At 48.5% G+C, this 24,774-nt stretch overlaps 3 protein-coding genes across 3 annotated transcripts; 1 reads left to right on the plus strand and 2 right to left on the minus strand.

The window, feature by feature from the left end:
* The first annotated feature begins 805 nt into the window (after nt 1-805).
* On the plus strand, nt 806-3,536 carry LOC109741344 (uncharacterized). The gene is made up of 2 exons (XM_020300419.4): nt 806-1,029; nt 2,107-3,536. The coding sequence occupies exon 2, from the start codon at nt 2,123-2,125 to the stop codon at nt 3,329-3,331; it is 1,209 nt and encodes a 402-aa protein (XP_020156008.1). The 5' UTR covers nt 806-1,029; nt 2,107-2,122; the 3' UTR covers nt 3,332-3,536.
* Nucleotides 3,537-3,788: 252 nt separating this feature from the next.
* On the minus strand, nt 3,789-7,622 carry LOC109741340 (probable 26S proteasome non-ATPase regulatory subunit 3). The gene is made up of 8 exons (XM_020300411.4): nt 7,426-7,622; nt 7,152-7,342; nt 5,633-5,770; nt 5,419-5,555; nt 5,267-5,321; nt 5,065-5,175; nt 4,599-4,838; nt 3,789-4,519 (listed from the first exon to the last, which is right to left on the minus strand). The coding sequence occupies exons 1-8, from the start codon at nt 7,505-7,507 to the stop codon at nt 4,007-4,009; spliced, it is 1,467 nt and encodes a 488-aa protein (XP_020156000.3). The 5' UTR covers nt 7,508-7,622; the 3' UTR covers nt 3,789-4,006.
* A 3,048-nt stretch (nt 7,623-10,670) lies between these two features.
* Nucleotides 10,671-13,713, minus strand: LOC109741342 (polyamine oxidase 1-like). Its single transcript, XM_020300416.4, has 10 exons — nt 13,562-13,713; nt 13,219-13,471; nt 12,693-12,839; nt 12,332-12,587; nt 12,075-12,218; nt 11,842-11,991; nt 11,456-11,713; nt 11,289-11,370; nt 11,069-11,159; nt 10,671-10,986 (listed from the first exon to the last, which is right to left on the minus strand). The coding sequence occupies exons 1-9, from the start codon at nt 13,671-13,673 to the stop codon at nt 11,080-11,082; spliced, it is 1,482 nt and encodes a 493-aa protein (XP_020156005.1). The 5' UTR covers nt 13,674-13,713; the 3' UTR covers nt 10,671-10,986; nt 11,069-11,079.
* Nucleotides 13,714-24,774: the final 11,061 nt, after the last annotated feature.

Consider the following 24,774-nt stretch of genomic DNA (forward strand, 5'->3'; position numbering starts at 1 on the left):
GTGATTTGCGGTAGATGCTTTCCGTTGCTGGCGCAACGATGACGAATTTTCTTGGTCCTCCTTTCCCGGGCGTGGCGGTCCCTGTATGGAGGCGATTTGAAGACGCCATGGTTGCTTGCACTTCGGTTATTTTTCTTCCGACGGGGCGACCCCATGTTCCTAGCCATATCTACGGGGCGCAGTGTCGATGGGTTTTAGCCTCCGTGCTCCAAAGATCAGATGTTTCTCACTTGGTGCAGAGATTTGGAGTGCTCGACATGGCTCAGTATGGCGCGACAATAGATCTAGCGACTCAACTTTTGTTTGATGCGTGAGTTTCACCTTTATCTGAGGTAGCCCATGTTTTTAAACTCAATCTTAACTACTCTCTGTGTAAAGAATTATAAGAGCGGTTAGATCACTGAAGTGGTGATCTAAACGCTCTTATATTTTTTTACGGAGGGAGTACCTTTGAGGAGGCTAGTTGCCATCATTTTCTAGTCTAGAACATAATCGGGGCTTTTATTACAGCCCGGTGTTTTCTAGCACTTCTTTGACTTTATCAATATACGTATTACACACGATAAACTGTTTGACATTGCTCACATATGCTTTCATTGAAATCGAGTGAACTGTCGGTCCGGCGTGTTCACAATGATTGGAACGACACGAACTTGGCCCACCTCGTGACTAATTGAGCGTACGAATGGAGCTGACAAGAGATAGATAGATGGCCACCAAACCTGCAAGTACCTCCTGTCTAAATCACTTCATTCCCGACCCCGTCCAAAGTGCCAACAAATGCCAGCCACATTGGCCGAAACACAAAAAAGATTGTGCCAACAAATGCCTAACAAATGTATTTTCCGGAAAACAGGACCCCTTTTCTGCAAAAGTAGCTCCCTTTCCTGGTACTAGTAATTTACCTTTCCCCTCCCCTGATGCCTGATCCCATCCCTCGCCCGGCCGCCCAGTTCACACTCCTTCACCTCGAGCGCGACTCGCCTCAGCGCTCAGCTCAGATCGCCCCACTAATCCTCGGCGAAGGAGGTAATTAACACCATCCCTACCTGCGATTTTCCGGTCTAAAACCGTTGATCTCCGCTCCCTGTTAGCTCATGATGCTTCTTTAGTAGTAGTAGTAGTAGTACGCCACCAGCGCTCTGGTCCGAGGTCAGCCTGCCAAACCTCCATGTCTTGTGTGTGTTGGTTCTGTCTGTTCTCGATTTGGGCATGGATCACCTCGTTCCTCGTACTTGTTTGGGCAGTAGGTTTTTTAGCAGGGATGGGGTTATTGGTGCTATTTACGGTTACTGGTGCTATAAGATGTCGGCTGTTCCTTTGCCGAAATTGCTTGTGGCATTGATGTATATGTAGGGCAAGGCTGCCTACAATAGACACAAAGTGGTCGGACCCTTCCCCGGACCCTGCGCGAGCAGGAGCTACATGCACCCGGCTGCCCTTTTATTGATGTATATGTATGCGCCTGAATCTCAACATTTGTAGTATGTGATGCTTAATCTGTGCACCACTGCTGTTCTTGCTGCCGCTTTTCGTGTGATATTTGCGGTATGTGCTGCGTAAATCACCGTTTACAGGCTGTGGTGAAGCACAACATTTGTGCTGGTTGTGCTTTAATAGTAGATAGGTGAACGATCACACCGCGGACTGAACTTTGTTTCAAGTCTGAATTTGTGTTCCTAACTTTTTTGGGTGCTCTTCTTCCTTCAAAGAAAACCCCTAACGGTTTCCTCGGACCACCAGAGCTTCCGATTTTGCGGCAATTGGAGATATCTTTGAGCCAAAAGCTCTTCGGATAGTGAGTCTGAATTCCTTGACCTTCAGCCTCCTTTAGTCAGGGTTCATTTCTATCTTTGTATTAATCCTTTTGGTCTGAATTTGAAGTAGCTTGCCTTGCAATACAACATGATTAAATATGTTTACCACCGTAAGATAAAGACTCCTCCTTATTTAAAGTCCAATTGTTTTAGCTAATTATTAATGTCACTGTCTCGTGTCCTTTCTGCTTAGCTTCAGCTGCAATTTGCTGTCTTGGTTCAGACAATATATATTTTGTCTTATACTTCAGCACTGAAGAAAATATTTCCTTGTGTGTGTTAATTGCAGTCTTGGAATACCAACAATGGCAGCAACTTACCCTATGCCTGATCCACCGGTGCTGAACAACTATGCTATTACTCAAAGACTCGACAACTCTGCTACCGAGACAGCCGGCAGAGACAAGTCCATAGGCTACCTGGACATCTTCGTCCACCAGGCGCGCGACATCCACAATGTTTGCATCTACCAGAAGCAGGACGTGTATGCAAAACTGAGCCTCACAAGCGACCCACAGGTGTCGTGCTCGACCAAGGTGATCAATGGGGGTGGCCAGAACCCGGTGTTCGACGAGGGTCTACGGCTAGACGTGCGCAGCGTGGAGGCGTCGCTGAGGTGCGAGGTGTGGATGCTGAGCAGGGTGAAGAACTACCTGGAGGACCAGCTTCTCGGCTTCACCCTCGTTCCTCTGTCAGACATCCTTCTGGCCGATGGAAATCTGGCCCAGGAGTTCTCCATGTCGTCCTCCGACCTGCTCCACTCGCCGGCAGGGTTTGTGCACCTGTCCCTGTCTTACGTCGGTAGCTCTCCGGATGTCATCGAGATCTCATCGCTCAATAAGTCGGCGTCGGCGGTCACCGACTGTGGAAATGGCAGCTTGGATCCTTGTGAGATCGAAAAGATGGAGTTCCCAGACTTGAACATGGTGAACGAGAATGAAATGATGGTCTCCAAGTATTTCGAGATGGACTGTGGGAGTGCAGTGAAGGCTGAGAACTGCAAGTTACCACAGCTTGATGCAGATGAGCCTGGTCCTGAGGTCTCCAAGATCACTCCCAAGGAGTATCCTGACGAAAGCCCTGTGAGCTGTGTCTCGACCACAGGCTCCTCCCCGGAGCTCTCCCCCATGACGCAATCGGTCTCTGAGCCGTCCGAGACCGCCGTCGCGGCGGCATCCTCCACCGGAAGCCAGAGGGAGAAGAGCCAGGGTGTTACTACGGATGGCGAGGTCGATTCTTCTGAGGCGCCATCCAAGGATGAGGTTGCCCAGCCTGCAGTGATCAGCGTGAACCTCCAGCCCAGGGAATCAGTTGTCCAGCAGGACATAGTTGACATGTACATGAAGAGCATGCAGCAGTTCACTGACTCCCTTGCGAAGATGAAGCTCCCGCTGGATGTCGAGAACAGTAGTCCCTCGGCTGATAACGTCGACTCGAGTACAACAGAGAAGCCATCGCCATCGCCGTCGTCGAAGGGTCCTAGGGTCTTCTATGGAAGCAGGGCCTTCTTCTAAGTTGCTGCTGCTGCTAGCTAGGCTGGCTCATACACACTCTGTTTGCCTCACTAAGGAGGCTAGACTCTCACTGTAAACTTGTATTGCTAATAGTGTTATGCCTAGTTAAAAAAGATGGATATTTCATAATAATTCCAGAGCTGTAGATTCAGCCTGTGTAACATAGTGTACTACTGCATTTAAATTACTTCATGATCTGCTTCTACATTTGAGTTGCCTGGAGTTTTTAGGGCTTAATGTGTGAAATTCGTTCACCTTAAGAAGGATTTACATCAGCTAACACATCAGGAAACTCTGTCATTTGCACAATATATTCTCTTGAGTCGCACAAATTATTAAGATCCACAGATTTGCTGCTAATTACAGGAGAAAGGTGGTAACTCGACCACTGCATAATCACAAAGAAACAGGGCAGGAAAAAAAATAGATGGCAAATATATGTCAGGAAGCACAGACATACCAAAAGTCTTGAATGGACAAGGTGGATTTCAAATGGTACAGAGATCCTCGAACCCAGTTTCGACGAGGAAGAGAAAAGATAAACTCAAAACACATTTACGGTCCAATGAAGTGCTGATCAACATAGAATTACAGAAGATGTAAAAAGTTTACATGATTCAAATCTCCCTAGAGGGGAGAATTCAGTGATTTCAACAATTCAAAAAACAGACCAACTTAAAAATCATCGTCATCCTCCTCGGCCATGTGCTTTGCCAGCTCTTCCTCCTGCTGGAGCCTTTCTCGGCGCTTCTCGGCGCTCTCCTTCTCCTTATGCGAATTCGGGGGGAACCTCATGGCCTTGACCGCTTCATTATGCATGTTGAGGCAGAAAGCGATTCTGGAGTTGAATGCAGCCTGGGGTTCATTTGTCGAGTAGACATCACCAGTTTCTTTCGACACCATCCAGCCATTTGCATGGTCTATGGTGGCATCAATTGCACCATCTCTTATGGCCTTGGCTACGATGCACTCCGCATCAGCAACAGGATTCTCAGTGTCTAGCCTAAGCTTCTTCGCAATATCAGCAAGGGAGATCCGCGAGTATGAAATGCTGATGTTGCGTAGTCCAGTTCGAATGACATTGTGGCGGAGCCTCACAATCAAATTGTGAGTCCTGTCTGCACTGAATGTGCTTGCAAATTTGTCTGCAACAGCTCTAAACAGTTCCAAATCGCCAATCCTGACGGCCTAGACACCAATAATTCAAATGTTATGACTAGAGCTTTCCAGACAGTAACATGAGATTTAAAAGAAGACTGGAACTTACATTTGTAAGCTCAAAATATGGTGCCAAAGCTTCCTTCATTCCTTTCTGCATGAAAACAGTCCTCTCTGGGATCTCCCCAAGAAGCAGCCTTACTATGATAGCCCATTTATTGCACTGAATCCTAAAACCACGAGCTGCAGCCGGTGCCTTCCTAGCAGCTTGCAGGAGGCTTTCTTTAGCATCAGTGTACTCCAACTGAATTGTTCTGATTTTCCCCAAGTAGAAGAGGTAACGGCAGAACTGTATTAAAAAATGTTAACAGTTGCTTGAGTGTATCAATAAAATCAGTTAGGCTGCAGGAAGATCTCACACATCAATCACCCCAAAGCAACATTAAACCATAAGGCATTTTAAAAGAATAGCTAACAAATAGTTTCATAAAATTTAAATGTACTGGTGTAATGCATCTGAAACATAATACAATTACTAAAGTGCAGATAATGATTGGAAGAGGCAGATGAATTACTTGCTGGTTGGAATGGGCTTCAAAACGTGGTGCCTTCGACCTAAGTTTCTCTGCCTGGTCATACAAGTTATAGTGGAGATAATTACGGAGAAGCAGGTTGAGCAGGGTTTCCTGTTATCATGAAAAAACAATGCATTTCCATATATTAGCACAATTTGACAGCATAACACTTAATCAGCGAGAACCAGGAAAACAGAACTACCTGACCAAGCTCATCATGATGTAAAGTTGCCATTCTATGTAACCCAAGGAGATTACTGTACAAAGAAGCAAATATGAGCGATGGATTACAAAACAGGGTAAATGGAAACTAAGGAAATACTAGAGTAGGGGAAGATGTAGAAGTCGACATACCCACGAATTTCAGCAAGGGTGTTTGTAAGTTCATACACATATGAATAATAAAAGTATAGTCTAGAAGCCAAAACATCAACAGTTCTCCTGTTCAAGTTCTTCAGACGAGCAATGCTTCCAGTTGCGCATGCTTTAGCCTAGAGACAATTGGAGAACTTTAACTTAATAATATGTTGCATATGCTGCACAAAATATATCACTATATTAGACATACCTCGTCGTATTTCTTCTGATCAATGAGGAAAATCAGAACAAGCAAAGAACAATATATTTCAATCTCAGGAAGGCCATGCTTGATAGAAATCTGAGTTGCTGGAGCTGCTGCATCAATATCCATCTCAGCTTCATCTTCCTAAAAAGTAACAATAGATGCATAACATGATTAATGAGTTTCGAATAACAGAATAATATTTTTTAAAGCAAATCTAACTTCAAATGTTTTGTTCTCTAAATTATGGAGCAGGTGGCAGAAGTCTAAATTGATCAGGCTTCAAGAGCATCTTCGGCTCCTGACATAGAAAGGTCGGTTAACTAGGTATGTAACAAGCTTCCTGACATTCTAAAAAAACTGAAGTTATCTTGTAAATGGCAAGTGGTGATCAGCCTGGTAATCAGTTTAATGGGTATCATCATAACAGACACACAGATTTGAAAAAATACACCCTACTGCTACAACTCCAGTAACAAATTTCCCCATGTATCTAAACATACGGCAAGCTCCCACATGCAGAAGGAGAAGAAATAAAGATGCAAATGAATGACACAAGCAAAAATGACGCGACTAGAATTTAATCACACGATGGAAACAGAATTACTAACTGAAGGCAAATAAATAAATAATCAGAATCATACGATTATTAAGAAGAAGAAATCAGCAAGATACTTGCCATAGGAAGCTGTAAAACAGTTAATTATGCAGTGTGCAGATGATAATCACGTATAAAAGGGAGCGCTTATGTGTCAGGTGCCTTTTCTTTTGCTCTCAGTCCGTTTTTTTACAATCCAACGGCTCTGGTTCTTCCTTCCACCTCTGGCACCTCAATCCAATGTCTCATTCTTCTTCCACCTCCAGCACAAACCCTCAACTAGACCCCCCCCCCCCCCCCCCTACAAAACCCGAACCAGCTGAGGTCCTTCCTCCCCTCTGGCTGCAACGGCACGGCAAGCCGCGTCGTCCACACCTCCGGCGAGGTCCTGGCAAGCCCTCGCCAGTGACGCCACGCCGTTCCAGGCTCGAGCTTGTTGCTGAACTGCTCACTTCCAAAATCGACTGATCCAAAAAATATTTTCAGTTGCCTAATGACTAGCAACTGTACATATTAAAAGCTACCATCATCAGTTCCAGGTCCAGTTTCACCCAAAAAAAAAATCCAGACCAGTCAGGAATTACTGCCCCTCCGTTTGAAATATAAATTTTAGATTTTAGCAAGAATTTTTCCAGCCTCGGATTTGTTCACCCAGTACAAAACAGGAAGATGAGTTACCAAAAGGTTTTGGTACCCTGAATCCCTGAACAGTACACAAACCATGCAAGTATGTGCCCGTCACATATGCAAAAATGAAACTAAGACTGAACTCTGACTTTTATAGGATAACCACCAGAGCTAACATGAAACTGTGAATTACGCATGGCAGCAACTATATGGAGGCAGTGAGAGTATCATCATGGAAGCAACTGCAGTGGAAGACCAAGTCGTGGGTCATGACAAAACTCTGGTTGCTCAGAACTTTACCTTGGGGAGGAGGGGAGTGAGGCGGGCGTACGCGTCGCTGTTGGCCGGGAGGGCGAAGGCGAGGAAGGCCGAGACGTCGCGGGCGGCGAGGCGGCGGCGCAGGGCGACGGTGAGGCGGACGGCGCGGGAGATCCGGCGGACCTCCTTGGTGACCGACCCCGCCTCGATCACCGCGGCGATCTCCTTCAGATCTGGGGCACGAGCAAATCAGAACAAATCTGAGGTACCGGGGAGGGGGGACCTAGGGTTTGGGGGGAGGGGGAGGGGAGCTTACGTTGGATGGTGGATGGGGCCGGCGCCGCCGCTGCGGCGGCGGGAGGAGGGGCCGCCTGCGGCTCGCCCATCTGGACGTCCATCCCGGCGGCAGGGGGAGAGTGCGGAGAATTGGTGCCGAAGCTTGGGTGCGGAGGAGCCTTTTGCTTTGTTCCTTACTTGTGTGGCTAAAGAAGGTCACCTCACACTTTCAGCTACCTCTTGGATTCACAACCTGAACTACAAAGTCTCTCAAAAAAAAAACTGAACTACAAAGGGGTATTTTGGAAAATTGGAAGGAAATTTTCTCAACTCTACCATGAAAGAACATCTCTTCACCAAAATACTCGCTCTTTTTATAAAGTATATTATACAAGGCCCATACTATTTAAGAAAAAAATGGCCATTGCTTATTTATTTTATTTTATTTTGCAAAAACCACAAGAAGTAACAAATTACATCCAAGTCCATATACCACAAGCGACGACTACAAACACTGAAGCGAGCCAAAGAAGTCATCATTGCCCCTTTCTCACCGGAGACATGCAAACCTTGTTGTAGTAGTCTGTCAGGCAGTCGCCGCGCTAAACCTTATAGGACCAGCGCACTAGAACAGCAAACACCACTGGTGAAGATAACCGTAGATTAGAAGGATCCAACTGGTGGACACCCAAAATACATATCAAGTACATGGTACAAAATACATATCTTTTAAAGATATTTTCAATGATATAACTTTTGTGATTTATGATTTGTACTTTTGCTGATAGAAATAAGGGAAATGCTCACGTCCAACCGGTTGATACACCATTTTTGTCGGCTGCCTGCCTCGGGTGACAGCCAGAATCCCCGCACCGCTACCAACCACGAGCCCACGGTTCTTCTTTTTTTCTCTCTCCTTTTCACCCTTAGCCTCTCGAATCTTCCTATGATCCATCTTCTTCCCCCAGGTGACCCCATTTGCCCTCCTCTCTCTCACCCGCTCTCTCACTACCGCAAGCAGTTGCTGCAAATCTCGAGCCTATGTTGCAACTTCCCAATCCGCTCCCTGAGCCCTTCCGAAAATCCTGCCAATCCTCAAGTCTGTCGCCAACTACTGCAAAGAGGACCACCGCTGGCACCGGGTGTTGCAGGCTGGGGACACCAATGGTGTTCATGGGGCCTTGCAGCAGCAAGAACAACACTTCAACAGTGTGACAACGAGGTGGCCGGCTTTCGTAACACCATGATTGCAATATCGACGCCCACCCCTTGCATCGACGGGGGTATGCACCACACGGCCTGTCTTGCAGCAAAGGTGGTGATACGACGAGGGGATTGCAGGTCGTGTTCACGTGGCTCTCCTTTCCTCGTCGCGCCGCAAGGGGCTCGCCGGGTGTCGCGAAGGGAGCAGCCGTCGGAGTGCTTACAACAAGGTCATGTCGCAAAGGGGCTTTGCAATGCCTTCCTGTTGCAAAAGCGCTCATAGGAGTTTGCAACAGGCATGCTTCACAAGCATTGTTCGTGTTGCAAATGTGCTTCACAACGTTGTTCGTGTTGCAAACGTGCTTCACAACATCATCCACGTTACAAAGAGGGGCTTCGCAATGTCGTACATATTGCAAAGGGCGGCTTCACAATATCGTCTGCGTTGCGACCTCGTTCATGTTGCAAAGGGCCTCGCAACGCGACGATGGCCGCTCAATCACACTAAATCAAATGGCTCGCGACCCGGCCAACCTTTTTCAATGATCAGTCGACTGATGTGTAGCATGAGGCTAAAATTAATAGTCGGTGTTTTTTGCTATAAGCCAGAAAGGAGGCAGTATCATTACAAGAGATTTTGTTAAATTTTTTTACAAAATAATTAGTTATTACAAACACATTAGACGAGAATTAGTGATATAACCTCGACGAGGGTTATCAGAAGTACCACCTGACCGGACATTATTGCCACCAGAATGAGTCGCCAACAAGCCAATGTCATCGCTCCAATACCGAAGCCGAGGTAACATTGTCGTTGACAGTCGCGAAGTCTTCGTGCATGTGACCATAAGAACCAGTCCGCTAACCTCGCCGCCCCGAGGAGCCGGCAAGAATCTGCACTAGAACTATGTCTAATATGTCTCGACAGACGAACTCGAGAAGGATTGGAGCATGGAAAACCGACTCGAGGATGAAGTGTCGCCGTCCGCTCCAGTACCGTCCGTGCGATTACTAAAACCCCAACCTATCTACTAGCCGGAGATGAGGCACCGAGTGTCCCCTCTCCATCACCGGCCGCCAGCATACTTCCTGTTATTCTTTGTCTGTTCTCCTCGTGGTAGGTGCTAATGCAGGTATTGGCAAGCATGGCTCCTTCAGAAATTTCAAAGTTGAGCCCGAGCTCTTTGCTCGCAGGTGAGCAGTAAATTCGAGAAAAGTAGCTAACAAATTCAAAATCTGTTTTTTTACACTAAAGATGAAAGAATTTATAGGAGCTTGCAAAAACTTGTGTCGAGATGACTTCAGGAGGAGCTCTTCCAAAAAAATCGTGCTCCAAAATGTCCAAAGCTGCTTGAGTTTTACAAGCTCCTATAAAATTCCATCATCTTTATTGTCATTAAAAAAACTATTTATTTGAATTTATTGTTCATTCACAAGAGCAGATGAGCTCGGGTGCACAAACGCTGCTCTCTAGCTCCTTTGTGGTTTTTATTTATTTGTTCCCTCGTTCTTTCTCGTGTGAGTGTCTTGAACTAGAGTGTAGCCTTTTTTTTGCGAGAGAACCTAGACTGTAGCCTTGGTGTTTGTATATGGTTAATTGCATCTGATAAATATGGCCTGGACTTTGATATGTCTTCCATAGTTGCCTACAAATGATGATTTCACATTTAGAGACAATAAAAGTGAGCACTAATTCTGCCCTCTCAGGCCATTAGCGTTTTCGGCCGTCAGATAGAGACTTTGGAGCGGTTTCGACCGCTTATCAACTTACAATCCGCTTGGCTTCAGTTTTCAGTTGATAACCTAAGAAAGCTTTGGCTGGCTGGGCCGCTGCTTTCGTAACAAAATGGAAGCTCTGGTGTTATTTGGGCTATATGGGCCTCGGGCGTGCGAGCGGCAGCCAAAAAAAGCAGTACACAGTTTGTTATGTAAGTGGTTGTACTATGGCATATGAGCACTAATCCAACCCTCTTAGACCATTAGCGCTTTCGGTGGTCGGATAGACTTTGGAGTTTTTGGCCGTTTGATCACACGAAATAAACAGAGTATCACATACGATTCACCCCAGTCGAAGAAACAATATCACAAATAGAGGATTCACGCAAGATTTTATTCAACTTAAGAACTTGAGTATCCCACCGATTACAAAACACAAGTAGCACTCCTCAGAAGAGTCTACAGTCTGAACAAATTTTATTTTATTTTGAATCTTACAGTCTGAGCAATTGATTTAACACAAAAAGATGGCGTGGTGACAGACACATGACGATCTCCCGAAGAGGTTGCTCTAGCTAACTTATACTCCATATAGATGCAGACATGTAGTCTGCCATCACTTAACTGACGTCCATCCGTTTGATTTCATTGGAACAGACACCATATATTTATGGTGCTTAGCCTACAATGAGAAATAAAATCAGCATAATGAGTGTCCGGGCTTTGCCATCACGTAACATGATACCAGTTTATGTAGAATTTACCTCTTAAATCTCTAGTCAAACTTGCCCGGGATGTGGTATTTGCACATTCTCTTATGAGCACACTTGATCAGAATATCTGCAGAGTCAATACCTGACAAAAAGAAGCAAAGAACACGCATGATCACAAAATTCACAATAGCATAAATGTTCTATCGCCACGGTGCCATGTAAGTCATTTGAAACTCAGCATTAGGCATAAGACGTCGTCTTATATACATACCTGAAAGATAAGCTCCATGGACATAACCATTGTAGTGCTCGCTGGTGTGCTCCCCTGTGAAATAAACCCTCCCAACCGGTGCCTATGTAACACAGGGGGAAATCACAAAAGTGTCAAATGAGATTTTTTTTTGGAGTGCCGATCGACAGGTTTGGGATACCACGCACCCTGAGCTGGTCGTATTCGTAGCGGTTGACGCCGATGGGCCAGTTGGAGAAGGTGCCCCTGTAGAACCTGTCGGACCACCACCGTGGCACGAGGATGTCCGTCGCGTCGGGGACGTCCTCGCCGGAGAACATGCTCCTCAGCACCTCCACGATCTCCGCCTTGGTCTGGTTGTCCGACTGCTGCTCGATCCGCCTCGACTCCTCGTCGGTGACGGTGACCAGGAGAACGTTGGCGTCTGGGTACGGCGCCTCAAGCTCCTGAACAGACAACAATTCAAGATCACCGATGAAGTCTTAAGTTTCAAAAAGTTAGAAAGGAGATCAGCATCGTTATAGATTGTTACTGTATTGACCCCGCAAAAAAAAAAAGATTGTTACTGTATTACCTGCCATACTCCGTAGTAGCCTCTCCTGCTGCTGGCGTAGAGGAAGAACTCCCTCCCTTTCCCTTCGGGCCAGAACTTCCGGGGGAACTTGACGAAGATCTTGGTGTACACGGCCATGTCGAACTGGTAGATGGAGAGAACCTTCCACGCCTGACACATTCAGTATGAGTAGTTCAGAATTCGGCCCAGAACCAGCAGATCATCGTTCAAGTATTTTGGTGAGAGAGACTGACAGGAAGTCGTGGCTTAAACTGTATAAGATCGGACTGCAGGACCCCCACGCTGGTGGAGACCATGACGTAGTCTGCCTTGTACACCTTGTCGTCCTCCGTCCTCACGGTGACGCCGCTCCCGGAGTAGGAGATCTCCCTCACCACCTGCAATGCAATGCATGACCACCAAAATTGAAGGTTATTACACCCATGCTTTATTCATTCAATTTCTGACGGAAAAATGGCAGTGCAACTGCAGGTAGGTTTGGTACGTATACCTTGTTGAGTTGAAGGCGGGGGTCGACGATGTTGCGGGCCTTGTCGGCCTCGAGGTACTGGCCGGCGAGGTGGTGCACGACGGCCTCGTAGCCGCGCTTGTCGGCGACGAAGTACACGTCGTCCCCGAAGTCGCGGAAGGTGGCGAGAGGGACCACGTTCTGCAGGCTGGTCACCCGCGGCGGCTCGGCGAACTCGTAGTCGTGCTTGAAGTAGTCCAGGATCATGTCCACCGGCGACGCCGGCCCGTTGGGCAAGCTGATATGCAAACACGTCCGAGACTATGAAAGTTCGGCAGTAGACTAACTAAAACAAGCTAGTTCTCGGCCTTCTCTTGCAGGCTCAAAACTCGTAGAGGCGTACTGGTTGTTGAGGCGTTGCATGGCGAGGATGGACATGTCATCCTGGCCGCTGGGCCGCAGCTTGGCGGAGAGCTTCGCGCCGCCCTCTTCCACCTCGTTCGCCCGGTCGAGTCTCTTCTGCACGTACGCTCTGTCGTAGACGCCGCCCCTGTCAAGTTTACACATACCAACATCACAACATTTCTGACATGAAAAAAAGGACATCACAACATCACACCGCCCCTGTGAAATGTCTACAAATTACTCAAACAAAGTGGTGGCGTGGTTCGTTTTGAAGTTCATTTTTTCTAAGAAATAGGGTGCGTGAAACTTAAACCTTTGAGGGAGTACTAATTTCAACCCCCGTTTTCGGTGTTAAAAGGGACCTTTCAGACTATTTAATTAGCTAATTCTGTTTCGTTATCTTCATAAAGCCATCCAACAGACATATGTTGCCGATACGTTATTTCTCATGCAGGCAATGGATAGATCGTCAGTTAGCGCGCGTGTTTTCGTGGTAATTCATTCGACTGATCTGGCGTACGTACGTCTCCTTGTAGACGTTCTCGGCGAGGCCGTCGAAGTCGGAGCGGAAGTTCCTGAGCTTGAGCGTGGAGTTGACGAGGGGCCAGATGGGGTTCATCTTGCCGCCGTTGACGCCCTCCACCCAGTTGGCGCCGATCTCCACGCTGACGCCGCCGAAGTTGTGCTTGCGCATCCTCCCGCCGAGGTGGTCCGTCGCCTCCAGGATCACCAGGTCCGTTATCCCGGCCTCCGACAGCCGCTTCCCCGCTGAGATCCCTGCAACCACACGCACAACGTGCAAAGTTACGCGCGCTGGCTAGCTAGCGAGCTAGTTAATCACGTGAATGGTGGTGTGTGCAAATGTACCGGACATGCCGGCGCCGACGATGATGACCCTGGGGCCGGCGGCGGCGGCAAGGGAGGCATGGTGTGCAAGGGTCAGTGCGAGCACCAGAGCAGTGGTTGCGGTGGGCGTCATGTCTCTCCTCGTGGATACAGGCCGGCCGGACACAGAGTTTCTCTCCGCCTCACAGGCCTGTTTATATACTGGTAGGTCGAGGAGTTGGGCAGAGAGTTCGGTCTTCTTCTATGTGCAAGGCACTTGTTTTTCTTGACGCAAGGCAACATATTTCTATTGTATATTAGTAAGTTTATATAAGAAAAATAGTGATCGGAAGGGAGAGTAAGAACTCCCAGTTAATTCATGTAAAATCAGATAATTACCCGCAAAAAAAATGTAAAGATCAGATAATAACAATTCAGGCATCTTTAGCAGATTCCTTGTAAGTTATGTTTGAGACATATTTTTCTGTTTTAGGGGATTAAGAGTTTGGGAGTGCCTAGAACTCATTTAGATGAGATATAATTTGGTCTCATTCATCTTGAGAACAAAAACAGATACAATCCACGTCAGCACACACGCATCTTATAGCATCACATTTAATGGCTATAAAAGGTGAATGAGACCAAATTATATTTCATCTAGATGAGTTCTCGCAAAACTATAAGAGTTTAAGACCCATCTAGCATTTTTGTTAAAAATGTAGATGCTGCCATGCTGGTCGCCGGCACTTTGGGTGATGCAGTTGACACATGGTCTCATGTACTGCTTGTTTTTCCCTGTTGACGGATAGTCCCGAGTCTGCTCCTCCAATAGCAGCCGCGGATTCTTCTCTTCAATGGTGGTGGAAGGCCGGCTTGTTCGGTGGAGCCCGGACAAGTTTATAAACTTCTACAACTAAAAAAGATATAAACATTGAGGAGGAAGGGCGGGAGGGGATGGGCAGAATCACTACTTCCTCGTTGGGCCTTTGCCCTTCCGGTCGCGGCGCAGCTGTAGGTGTCCGCGGCTGGTGGAGGGTCTTGGTCATCGGACGAGGAGGTGGAGCTGTCGCCGTCGTTGAAGTCGGAGTCGGAGAGGACGATGAGTCCCTTCATCCGACGGACCGCCCTGTCCTGCTCCCGCTTCAGCCTTGCCACCCGAACCTTCTCCGCCGCTGCCTCTTTCGCCTCGCGCTCCGACTGCTCAATAGCAAGCCGGAGCGCCTTGACATTCTTCCGTCGGAGGCGGCGAGCGTCCGTCTCCGCCGTCGTGAGGGAGCAGCGGTACACCCATGCGAGGAGATGCGCGTCCTCGCCGGCGTCCGGCTCCGTCCCGCGGCGACGGCGCGCGGACTGCTCCGCCGCGTCCCTCTCCCGTGCACGCTGCCTCTCGTGGCACACGGCGCGCGCCTCCGACTTCGGAGTGCGCGTGCAGGCCGGAGGCGCGGGCGCAAGCACCCAGCGCTGGCCGCGTGGATGAACGGCCAACGGGGGAAGAAGACGGCACAGTGCCGATGTGGACTGTGCTGTCCTTGCGTCGCTGCACGCGGGCTGGGAGGGTCTAGCTCCGGAGCTACCGCCAGTCTCCACCTTGGACCTCTCCAGTGCAATGCGGAGGGCCATCTCCTCCTCGTAGTCGAGCTCCGAGCCGGAGTTGCTGCCGGAGCTGCTCATCGTGGTGGATGGGATCGGAAAGTGAGAGGGAGAGGAGTGGATGGAGCGAGAGAGAGATGGACAGAGTGAGCTAAGGTTTGAGCTTTCCACCCGGATTGGGGTTTTTGTGGGGTCATTTGTGGGCCGGGCCTGTCAGGCGGACGCGCCCGGGCGTGCCCAGGCCGCCCCATATCCTCCCTATATTTGGGCTGCATATCAGGGGTGCCGGTCAGCCCGGACGTTTGTCCACGGTTTGAGAGGTCCGGCTGAATCGATTTTTTTTGACCGGTTAGTGACCGGACAACCTGTTTGGGCGTTTGAGACGGATTTGAAAGGCCCAGTTGTAGATGCTCTAAGTATAACATGGGAGGCATGACCGGGCCGGTAAAATAGGGGGCCCTATGCCGAATTCTAAAATGAGGCCTGCCCCCTGCTTAAAAAAGTAAAGCTATAATAAATCATTCCATAGTTTCTTTCTTAGATTGACTTAATTCATGTATTCATTGTTTCTTCTTATGCTTTTAGTAACCCGATTATTATCTAGACTGATTTGTAAAAGACATGACTTGGATCTTTGAGCACCTGACGTCTAGACCAATTGATGATACACAAATGTACGGAAGGTGAAAAGAAGAAAAATTAAAACGACGCACATTAAATATTTAGCAAGTTAGCAATAAGCTATTGGCAGAACTGCTGAATAGATTGATAGGGCCTCACAGCACAAATTTAATTATTATGATTGAAATTTGCATACATTAGTAATACATAGCTGAACCTAGTTGTACTCCCTCCGTTCGAAAATACTTCCTCAAAATGAACAAAAAAGATGTATCTAAAAATAAAATACATCTAGATACATCTCCTTTTATCTATTTTGATGAGAAGCAGGGAGTACTAATCAAAACTGTGAGGATCAAAAGAAAAGTGGTAACGAGGTAGCACCTGTCACGAATGGTGAAATGCCTTTGATTAGTGATTTAAAGGTTGATTTGCGCGGCGCCGGTACACGGCCGTGTGCTTGCCCTTCTCACTTGCTGGCTCTTGCACTGCTGCGATGCTTTCCTGCCGGCGTCGGCTTCGGTTGGGCGGCTGGCGGCCGCCGGCTCTCTTCTTCGCTAGGGCTGTACTGTAGATCCGGATTTCTGCGACCTGTGAATCTGTGATCGATTGGTATTCTCTCTCTGGCCAGCGAGTTAACGATCAATTACCTGCCAGCCCGGAGACGCTGACTTTTTTTTGAGGGGCCGGAGACGCTGACTTGGCTGGGCAGTTAGGTCTAAAGGGTTCTTAGAAAACGCCAGGGAAACGCTAGCTGGGCTTAACTAGGCCTATCTACATACTACCTCCGTCCGGATTTATTAGGTCCTTTTGCTTCTTGGTCCAAGTTTGACCATGTATTTAACTAAAAATATATAAAGTATATGCTACCCAAAGTATATTGTTGGATTTGTATTTGAAAAAGGTGTTCTATGATATAGTTTTTACGACATATAGTTTATATTTTATTAGTTATAAATTCGTGGTGAAACTTTGGCTTAAAATGAAAGGGGGCCTAATAAAACCGGACAGAGGGAGTAGTACTCACAAAGTGGGCCCCTGCAAATTTGGGACCCTGTGCGGCCGGCACGGGCTGTACACCCCTAGGCTCGGGCCTGACTCGAGGCTGCTCACCTTTCATATTCATGGCATGTCGACCGACACAACGACCGATTGTCCCGAATCCAGCTATAAAGCCTGGCGCCGGCGCCCTGAAACCCTATCCCACCACAGCCATGCTTCCATTTTTCTTGGCTCCACCCTCGATTCGGCCCTCTCCCGTTGTTGATACGACCCACCATTGTCGCCTTCCTCGGGGTCGAGGTTGCAGCTGCCAATCGAGCTCCGATGCCTCAAGCAGCCCCGTGTCGCCTACCCTGCGCTGCTACCGCTCTGCGCTGCCTCCCGTAGCCCAAGCGCCAACTTCCTCGATCCAGGCACCGCCTCTCCCAAGCCTCGTCGCCGCCTCCCCTCAGCCTCTTGTCATCCTCTTCGAACGGCTTCGTTCGCCATAGGCGCCCCACCTCGGCCCTGAGTTGATGTTGTAGTCGTCGTGGTCGGTGCCATCCCCAAAGTATTGAGGCGTCCGGTGCCACCATGGTGGAAATTTGTGGCGGAGATCCGCCACGCCGATGTTGGCTGCACGGTGGTTGGGTTCTTTCGACACGACAAAGGAGACGGTGTATTCCTACGACGCCACCGTAGTTTGCTTCTTTGACCAGCGGGCGAGACTTAATTTGGTAGATGTAGTGACTACTCTCACCCCTGCCGCCGTTCGGATCATATCTCGGGCAGAGAAGAATGATGCACCGACAAGTTGGTGGCCAAGCTGATCAAGGATGAGTCAGACGTCCTCACCATCAATGTAGAGCGCGCTGAGTTCGCCCACCACAAAGTCGAGAACAAGCATTTGTTCGGCGAACTCAACGAGCTCCTCGAGGAGGAGGAGATGTCGTGCAGCTGGCCCACCGCCACGACCAACAAGCACCCCCTCACCCGGGTTGGAGGGTGAGTGAAAGGATCGATATAGTTGACTAGAGGGGGGGGGGGTGAATAGGCAACTAACAATTTTTAGCTTTTCTTTACCAAATTAAACTTTGCATCAAAGTAGGTTGTCTGGATATGCAACTAGGTGAACAACCTATATGACGCAACAACAACAAGCACACAAGCAAGCAAGGGATATAACACAAATAAGCTTGCACAAGTAAAGGCACGAGATAACCAAGAGTGGAGCCGGTGAAGACGAGGATGTGTTACCAAAGTTCCTTCCTTCTAAGGGGAAGTACGTCTCCGTTGGAGTGGTGTGGAGGCACAATGCTCCCCAAGAAGCCACTAGGGCCACCGTATTCTCCTCACGCCCTCACACAATGCGAGATGTCGTGATTCCACTATTGGTGCCCTTGAAGGCGGCAACCGGACCTTTACAAACAAGGTTGAGGCTCTCTCCACAACTTAATTGGAGGCTCCCAACGAAACCCCGGAGCTTCACCACAATGGAATGTGGCTCCGAAGTGACCTCTTCCGTCTAGGGCACCCAAGCACCCAAGAGTAACAAAATCCACACAAGAAAGTATAGGGGAATCAAATATCCTTTGGTGGAAGTGTAGATCTAGTTCTCCTCCTTCAATCCCTAGCAAATCAACGAGTTTGAGTGGCTAGAGAGAGAGATCGGGCAAGAGAGCTTTAATGGCAGTAATGGAGGAGAGAGAGAGGTAAGAGGTAGGTGGGAGGTAGGAGAAGCACCTCCTTAAATAGGCCCCCCAAGATTCAACCGTTATGTGCAGAAAAGCATGGGACCGGTACTTCCGCACTAGACACCGGTACAACCGGTGAATGCGGGGAACCCCTCCTAGGGCACCAGGGTGGTACTTCCGGTGGCGCACCCGGTAATACCGGTTTATCGGAATAAACCGGAACTACCGCTCAACTACCGCAAACATCAAGAAGGTTTACACCTCAAGCCGGTAGTTGGAGCGGTATTAGGGCCGGAGCTACCGTTGGGCTAGCAGTTCCTGGGTGATGCAGTCCGAGGCGGTACAACCGCCCTGGACACCGATAGTATCGGTTTATCAAGACAAACCGGAACTTCCGTTCCACCACCGGTCTACCACCGTACCCAGTATAGAAGGGAGTCACCCCTGAGTGGTACTTGGAGCGGTGGTCAGACCGGAACTACCGCCCAGCGGTACAACCGCTCAATGAAGCGGTACTACCGCCATGGGCAGGACTGGACATGTCAGAGCGAAGTGGGGAACCTCTCTCTCCTCGAAACGAAAGGTATATGGTGGGTGCAAAGAATGTGTACGTGAAGTGATTCACCCAATACCTTCCGATGAGGAATCCCTCTTAATAGTACGGATATCCTACGACCAAAGGAATAAAAACGTCGGAAACTCCGTCTTCGATCTTTTCCGCATAGAGGGAAGACCTAACCGTCTTGCGCCACACCATGTGTACCTGAGAAAACTATGGCGCACGATTAGTCCACGTGTGTTGTCATCATCACCAAAAACCTAAGGCAAAGGATGCCCTTACAATCTCCCCCTTTTTGGTGGATGATGACAACCACACGATTAGTCCGGGAGTTCTAAAAATAAAGGAGGGGCTCCCCCTGAGTGTGAGCACTATTTAGAGTTTGCTTTTGGAATGCAAAGTGCGCACACTAGGGAATGCTCCCCCTGGATTTTATAGACCAACCGGAGAGCGTAAAACAACCGTAATAAACCTAAAGCAGTAGAGACAACATATAATAAACCAACATATAATAAACTCTACTGAACAAAGAGTGCATAGATAAACCGAACGACGCGTGTCTTACACCATGCACGAGATCACAACATAGAATAAGTCCATAGAGCACTAGAAAGAGCAAGCAAATAAACTAGAAAGACCAACTGCAAATAACCACCCATGCAACTCCCGTGACCTAATGGAGCTCTCTCCCCCTTTGGCATCGAGACACCAAAAAGGAAAAGAGCGAAGCTAGCGCCCCGGGGCTCAGTAGACCTCCTCGCCAGTAGCCGCAGAGCTGTCTGATGCATCATCATCAATATCATCGTCAGGATCCTGAGCCTCATCAGACTTCTCAGACTCCTCAGACCTCGCAGTAGCTGCCTCAGGAACACGGACAGAGGAAGAAGCAGGTGCTTCATCAAACCACTGACAGTTCTCCAAGCACCAAGTATCCTCAGGAGTGATGGTCTTCTTGGAGCCAACCTTCACATCTGGCACATTGAGGTGCCTCGTCAACTGAATCTGCCTGCGACGCGCCATCTTCTCAGCAACGTGGGCCTTGTAGAGCTTCTGCTGGATATGGGTCTGCAAGCAAAAGGTCTTCTTGATCTTGGAAGTCGGCTTCTCAACCCAGGTGGGCTGGACCCCAGGCTCCAACTCAAAGTCCTCGTCATCCGAGGTAGCATACACATCCTCCTGATTGCCCATAGAAAAACGGGGAGTCTTATGCTTCTTCTTCCTTAGCTCCTTGACCTCATGCTCCGTGAGGTTGGCAGGAGTGGTGAGAGGCTCTCCTGGCCTACGGACTGCCTAAACGATGCTCAAAAACTGCATCACAAAAGGAGCATATATCGGTACCTTGCGGTACAACACCATGTTGTACATCTCCTCCCATAGCCACTTGGAGACATCAAACGTGGCACCAGATCCCCTCTTGGTCTTCATGGCCACAAGCAAATCCACCAGATAACCATAGATATCATCTTGATTCCCAACCTTGGGAAGCAGCACACAACGAAACACACGATGCATAATGTCATAGACTGGCAGAAGATCATTGGACTTTCCCACAATGCCATGTCCAAGGATGTAGAGAGGGGCGAGCTTCACCTTGTCCATGGGGTGAGCACGGTCGTGAGGACAGATGCCAACTTGACCCTCAATCCCGGTATCCTCATAACCAAGAGCATTGCAGAAGGCTCTCCACGGGACATGGAAGAACTCATCACGACACATAAAGGAGAGATGGCGTTCCACATCAGAGCCGAAGTGGACTGTAGCATAGAACTGATGGACGAGCTGCACATCGAAATCACAGTTCACGGTCATGAGCTTGATCAAGTCAAACTCTTCACAGATCTCCAGAGCTTCTCCAAAGTAATCAAGGTTGTTCTTCCAATGGTCGATGTCAATGGACCACATCCGGGTGAACTTGTTCTTGTGATGCTCAAACACTTCTAACACAATCCTCAACTGTAACTTATTCCGGAACTGCGGGTTGTTCCAATGAGGATTCAGTGCAACAGTGTAGGGATCCTGGAAATGAAACCTTTGCCAGTCCGGCATCTTCCACTTGTGCATTGGCACTACAACACGTTGCTTAGCAGCAGCAGACTTCTCCTGACGAGTGGTCTTGGTAGGAATCACCACTTCATGATCATCCTCATTTTCACCCAAAGGTTTCCCCCTATGAGCCCTCTTCTTGGTATTCTGAGGCTTTCGACCAGCACGAGAGCTAGAGCCACCTGCACACGCACACAGAAAGCACACAGAAACCCTAGCAAAGATGAGAGGAATGTACACAAGATCAGAAGAATATGTCACATGTAAGTCAGTAGAAGAGAAACAATGCATACAGGTTCAGAGAAACCGGTTGTTCCGGTTGTTCCACCGATAGAACCGCTCGCAAGGAGCGGTAGGACCGCTGAGAGCTGATCTGCCGAGTGGAAGAACGGGAACCGCCTTAATCTCGAATCTAGATACAGTATTCCTATAGCTACTTACGCACAAGGAACAGAAGGAGGCTATACGGATCTTTCCCATTAAACATTTAGCCGAAAATGGGGGAGAACAAGCAATGCCCTAGATAGAGGATTCAAAAGGGGAACCCAAGGAACGAGAAGAAGCAGGGCATTACCGGTCTCCATGGGAGAAGATCGAAGAGGAGGCGACCTCCACGGAGCGAATCCGATGAAGGGCCGACCGATCCGGAGGGCCGGAGGGCGCTCCGGGGCAAGGGACGACGCAACCGGCGGCTAGGGATAAGAGAAGGGACGAGCGCAAAGGGGAAAAAGAAAACCCATTCAGCCCGCGCCCCTTATATCAGCCCTAGATGCCAGCCGGTAGTACCGCTACTAGTAGCGGTAGTACCGGTCCTGTAACTAGCCGGTGTTTGAGAACAGTACTTCCACTCCAGAGGCAGCGGTAGTACCGCTTCCGAAGACCGGTTGTACCGGCCAGAGGTACTGGTATAGGCAGGGGCGGTAGAACCGCCCGTGCAAGAACTGAAGTACCGCTGGGACTATACAACATAGTGGAAGACCGGTAGAGAAGAAGCAGGGCATTACCGGTCTCCATGGGAGAAGATCGAAGAGGAGGCGACCTCCACGGAGCGAATCCGATGAAGGGCCGACCGATCCGGAGGGCCGGAGGGCGCTCCGGGGTGAGGGACGACGCAACCGACGGCTAGGGATAAGAGAAGGGACGAGCGTGAAGGGGAAAAAGAAAACCCATTCAGCCCACGCCCCTTATATCAGCCCTAGATGCCAGCCGGTAGTACCGCTACTAGGAGCGGCAGTACCGGTGCTGTAACTAGCCGATGTTTGAGAACGGTACTTCCGCTCCAGAGGCAGCGGTAGTACCGCTTCCGAAGACCGGTAGTACCGGCCAGAGGTACCGGTACAGGCAGGGGCGGTAGAACCACCCATGCAAGAACTGAAGTACCGCTGGGACTATAAAACATAGTGGAAGACCAGTAACCGGTCTTCCCACCGGTTGTACCGCCAAGTTGCAACAACCCCAAGCACAAAAGGATATCAATTTGTGTACATTTTGAAAAGATGGCTTGGGAGAAGAAGGCTTGGGATAGAAATAGGTCACTGTAATATGATGAAGAAGACTCTCAAGAGTGCAAGAAGCAACCAAGAAAAGCCACTCTTTAGAGAATTCAAACATCTAGGAGACCGAAAAGAGCCAGGCAAAAAGAAACACACAACAAGGAAAAACACCTAAGCTCAAGGGCGGTGGCCGGAGCCACCTATGTTTGAGTTAAAAGGGTATGGCACTGCGAAGAATTATCCTTGGGCCCATGACCAAAACTCGTCTTTGAAGCACAAGTACCATCAACAATGGCTAATGTGAAAGAGTTGATCAATTTATGCATAATGGGGGGAGGAAGAGTTCATTGAGAGAACAACACTCCCCCTATGTCCATGCCTACACCTAAACAAGATAACAAGTTGAGTATGGTGGGGTGAGCAAGGGTTCAAGCAACATTGCTCAAATCAATGATATTTAGCTCATGCCTTAACTCGCGAAATCTTGCTTCATCCAAGGGCTTCGTGAAAATATCTGCAAGGTTATCATGAGTGTTGACGTAGTTGAGCTCGATCTTCCCTCGCCTAATGTGATCCCGGATGAAGTGATATCGAATCTCAATATGCTTCGTCTTGAAGTGTTGAACCAGGTTGAGAGAAATCTTGATGGCACTTTCATTGTCACACCAAAGGGCACTTTGTCACAAATGACACCGTAATCCTTTAAAGTTTGCCTCATCCAAAGAAGTTGTGCACAACAACTACCGGCCGCCACATACTTCGCTTCGGTGGACGAGAGAGACACGCAACTTTGCTTCTTGGAAGACCAACTTACCAAAGAGCAACCAAGGAATTGGCACCCTCCGGAAGTGGACTTCCTATCCACTTTGTCTCCCACCCAATCCGAGTCCGAATAACCTACAAGCTTGAAGTTTGCTCCTCTTGGGTACCATAAGCCAAAGTTTGGGGTATGAGCCAAATATCAAAAGATTCGCTTGACCGCCACAAAGTGGCTTTCCTTAGGTGCGGCTTGAAACTGTGCACAAATTCCCACACTCAACATGATATCTGGTCTAGATGCACAAAGGTAAAGCAAGGAGCCAATCATGAAGCGATATACCTTTTGATCCACCGCTTTGCCATTGGGATCAATGTCAAGTTGGCACTTGGTGGGCATTGGAGTGGAAGCCGGCTTGACATCACTTAGCTTGAATCTCTTTAGCATGTCTTGAGTGTATTTGGCTTGGTTGATGAAGGTTCCTTCTCTTCTTTGTTTGATTTCGAACCCGAGAAATAACTTCAACTCTCCCATCGAAGACATCTTGAACTTTGAGGTCATGAGAGCGGCAAATTCTTCATTGAAAGCTTTGTTAGGAGAACCAAATATAATATCATCAACATATAGTTGGCACACAAACAACTCCCCTTTGACCTTCTTAGTAAAAAGAGTGGGGTCGATTTTCCCAACTTCAAATCCACGATCTTGCAACAACTCGGTAAGGTGGTCATACCATGCACGTGGGGCTTGTTTAATGTCATAGAGTGCCCTATCGAGTTGATACACATGATCGGGGAAGTAGGGGTCCTCGAACCTGGGGGGTTGTTTGACATATACCAACTCATTAATAGGACCATTAAGAAAAGCACTCTTCACATCCATTTGTTGCAACTTATAGTTACGATGAGAAGCATAAGCAATCAACAAACGAATGGATTCAAGGCGAGCAACGGGAGCAAAGGTTTCATCGTAGTCGATACCCTCGACTTGGGAGTAGCCTTGTGCTACCAATCTTGCCTTGTTGAGAACTATTGTCCCATGAGCATCTTGCTTGTTCTTGAATATCCATTTGGTTCCAATGACATTGTGGTTCCCCGTTGGCCTTGGCACCAATCTCCACACCTTGTTGTACTCGAAGTTGTTGAGTTCTTCATGCATGGCATTGAGCCAATCCGGATCTTCGAGCGCCTCATAGACCTTTTGGGGTTCAACACAAGAGACAAACGCGTGATGTTCGCAATAGTTTGCCAATTGTCTACGAGTGCTTACCCCCTTTTGAATGCTTCCAAGCACACTTCATGAGATGGCCCTTGGTAGAGAGCTTGGATGCAATCTTGGCGGCACGACGCTTCAATTCCTCCTCGGGGGTGAGTTGAGGAGCGGTCACTTGATCATCTTGAGCACCGTATTGAGCTTGTTCTTGATCTTGAACTTGCTCGGAGGAGAGAACTTGACCTTGGGCATCACTTGGTGACTCAACACCGTCTTGAGGTTAATCTTGCCCTTGGTCATGTTCA

Source organism: Aegilops tauschii, chromosome 4 (assembly GCF_002575655.3).
Source record: "Aegilops tauschii subsp. strangulata cultivar AL8/78 chromosome 4, Aet v6.0, whole genome shotgun sequence".
Lineage (NCBI taxonomy): Eukaryota > Viridiplantae > Streptophyta > Magnoliopsida > Poales > Poaceae > Aegilops > Aegilops tauschii.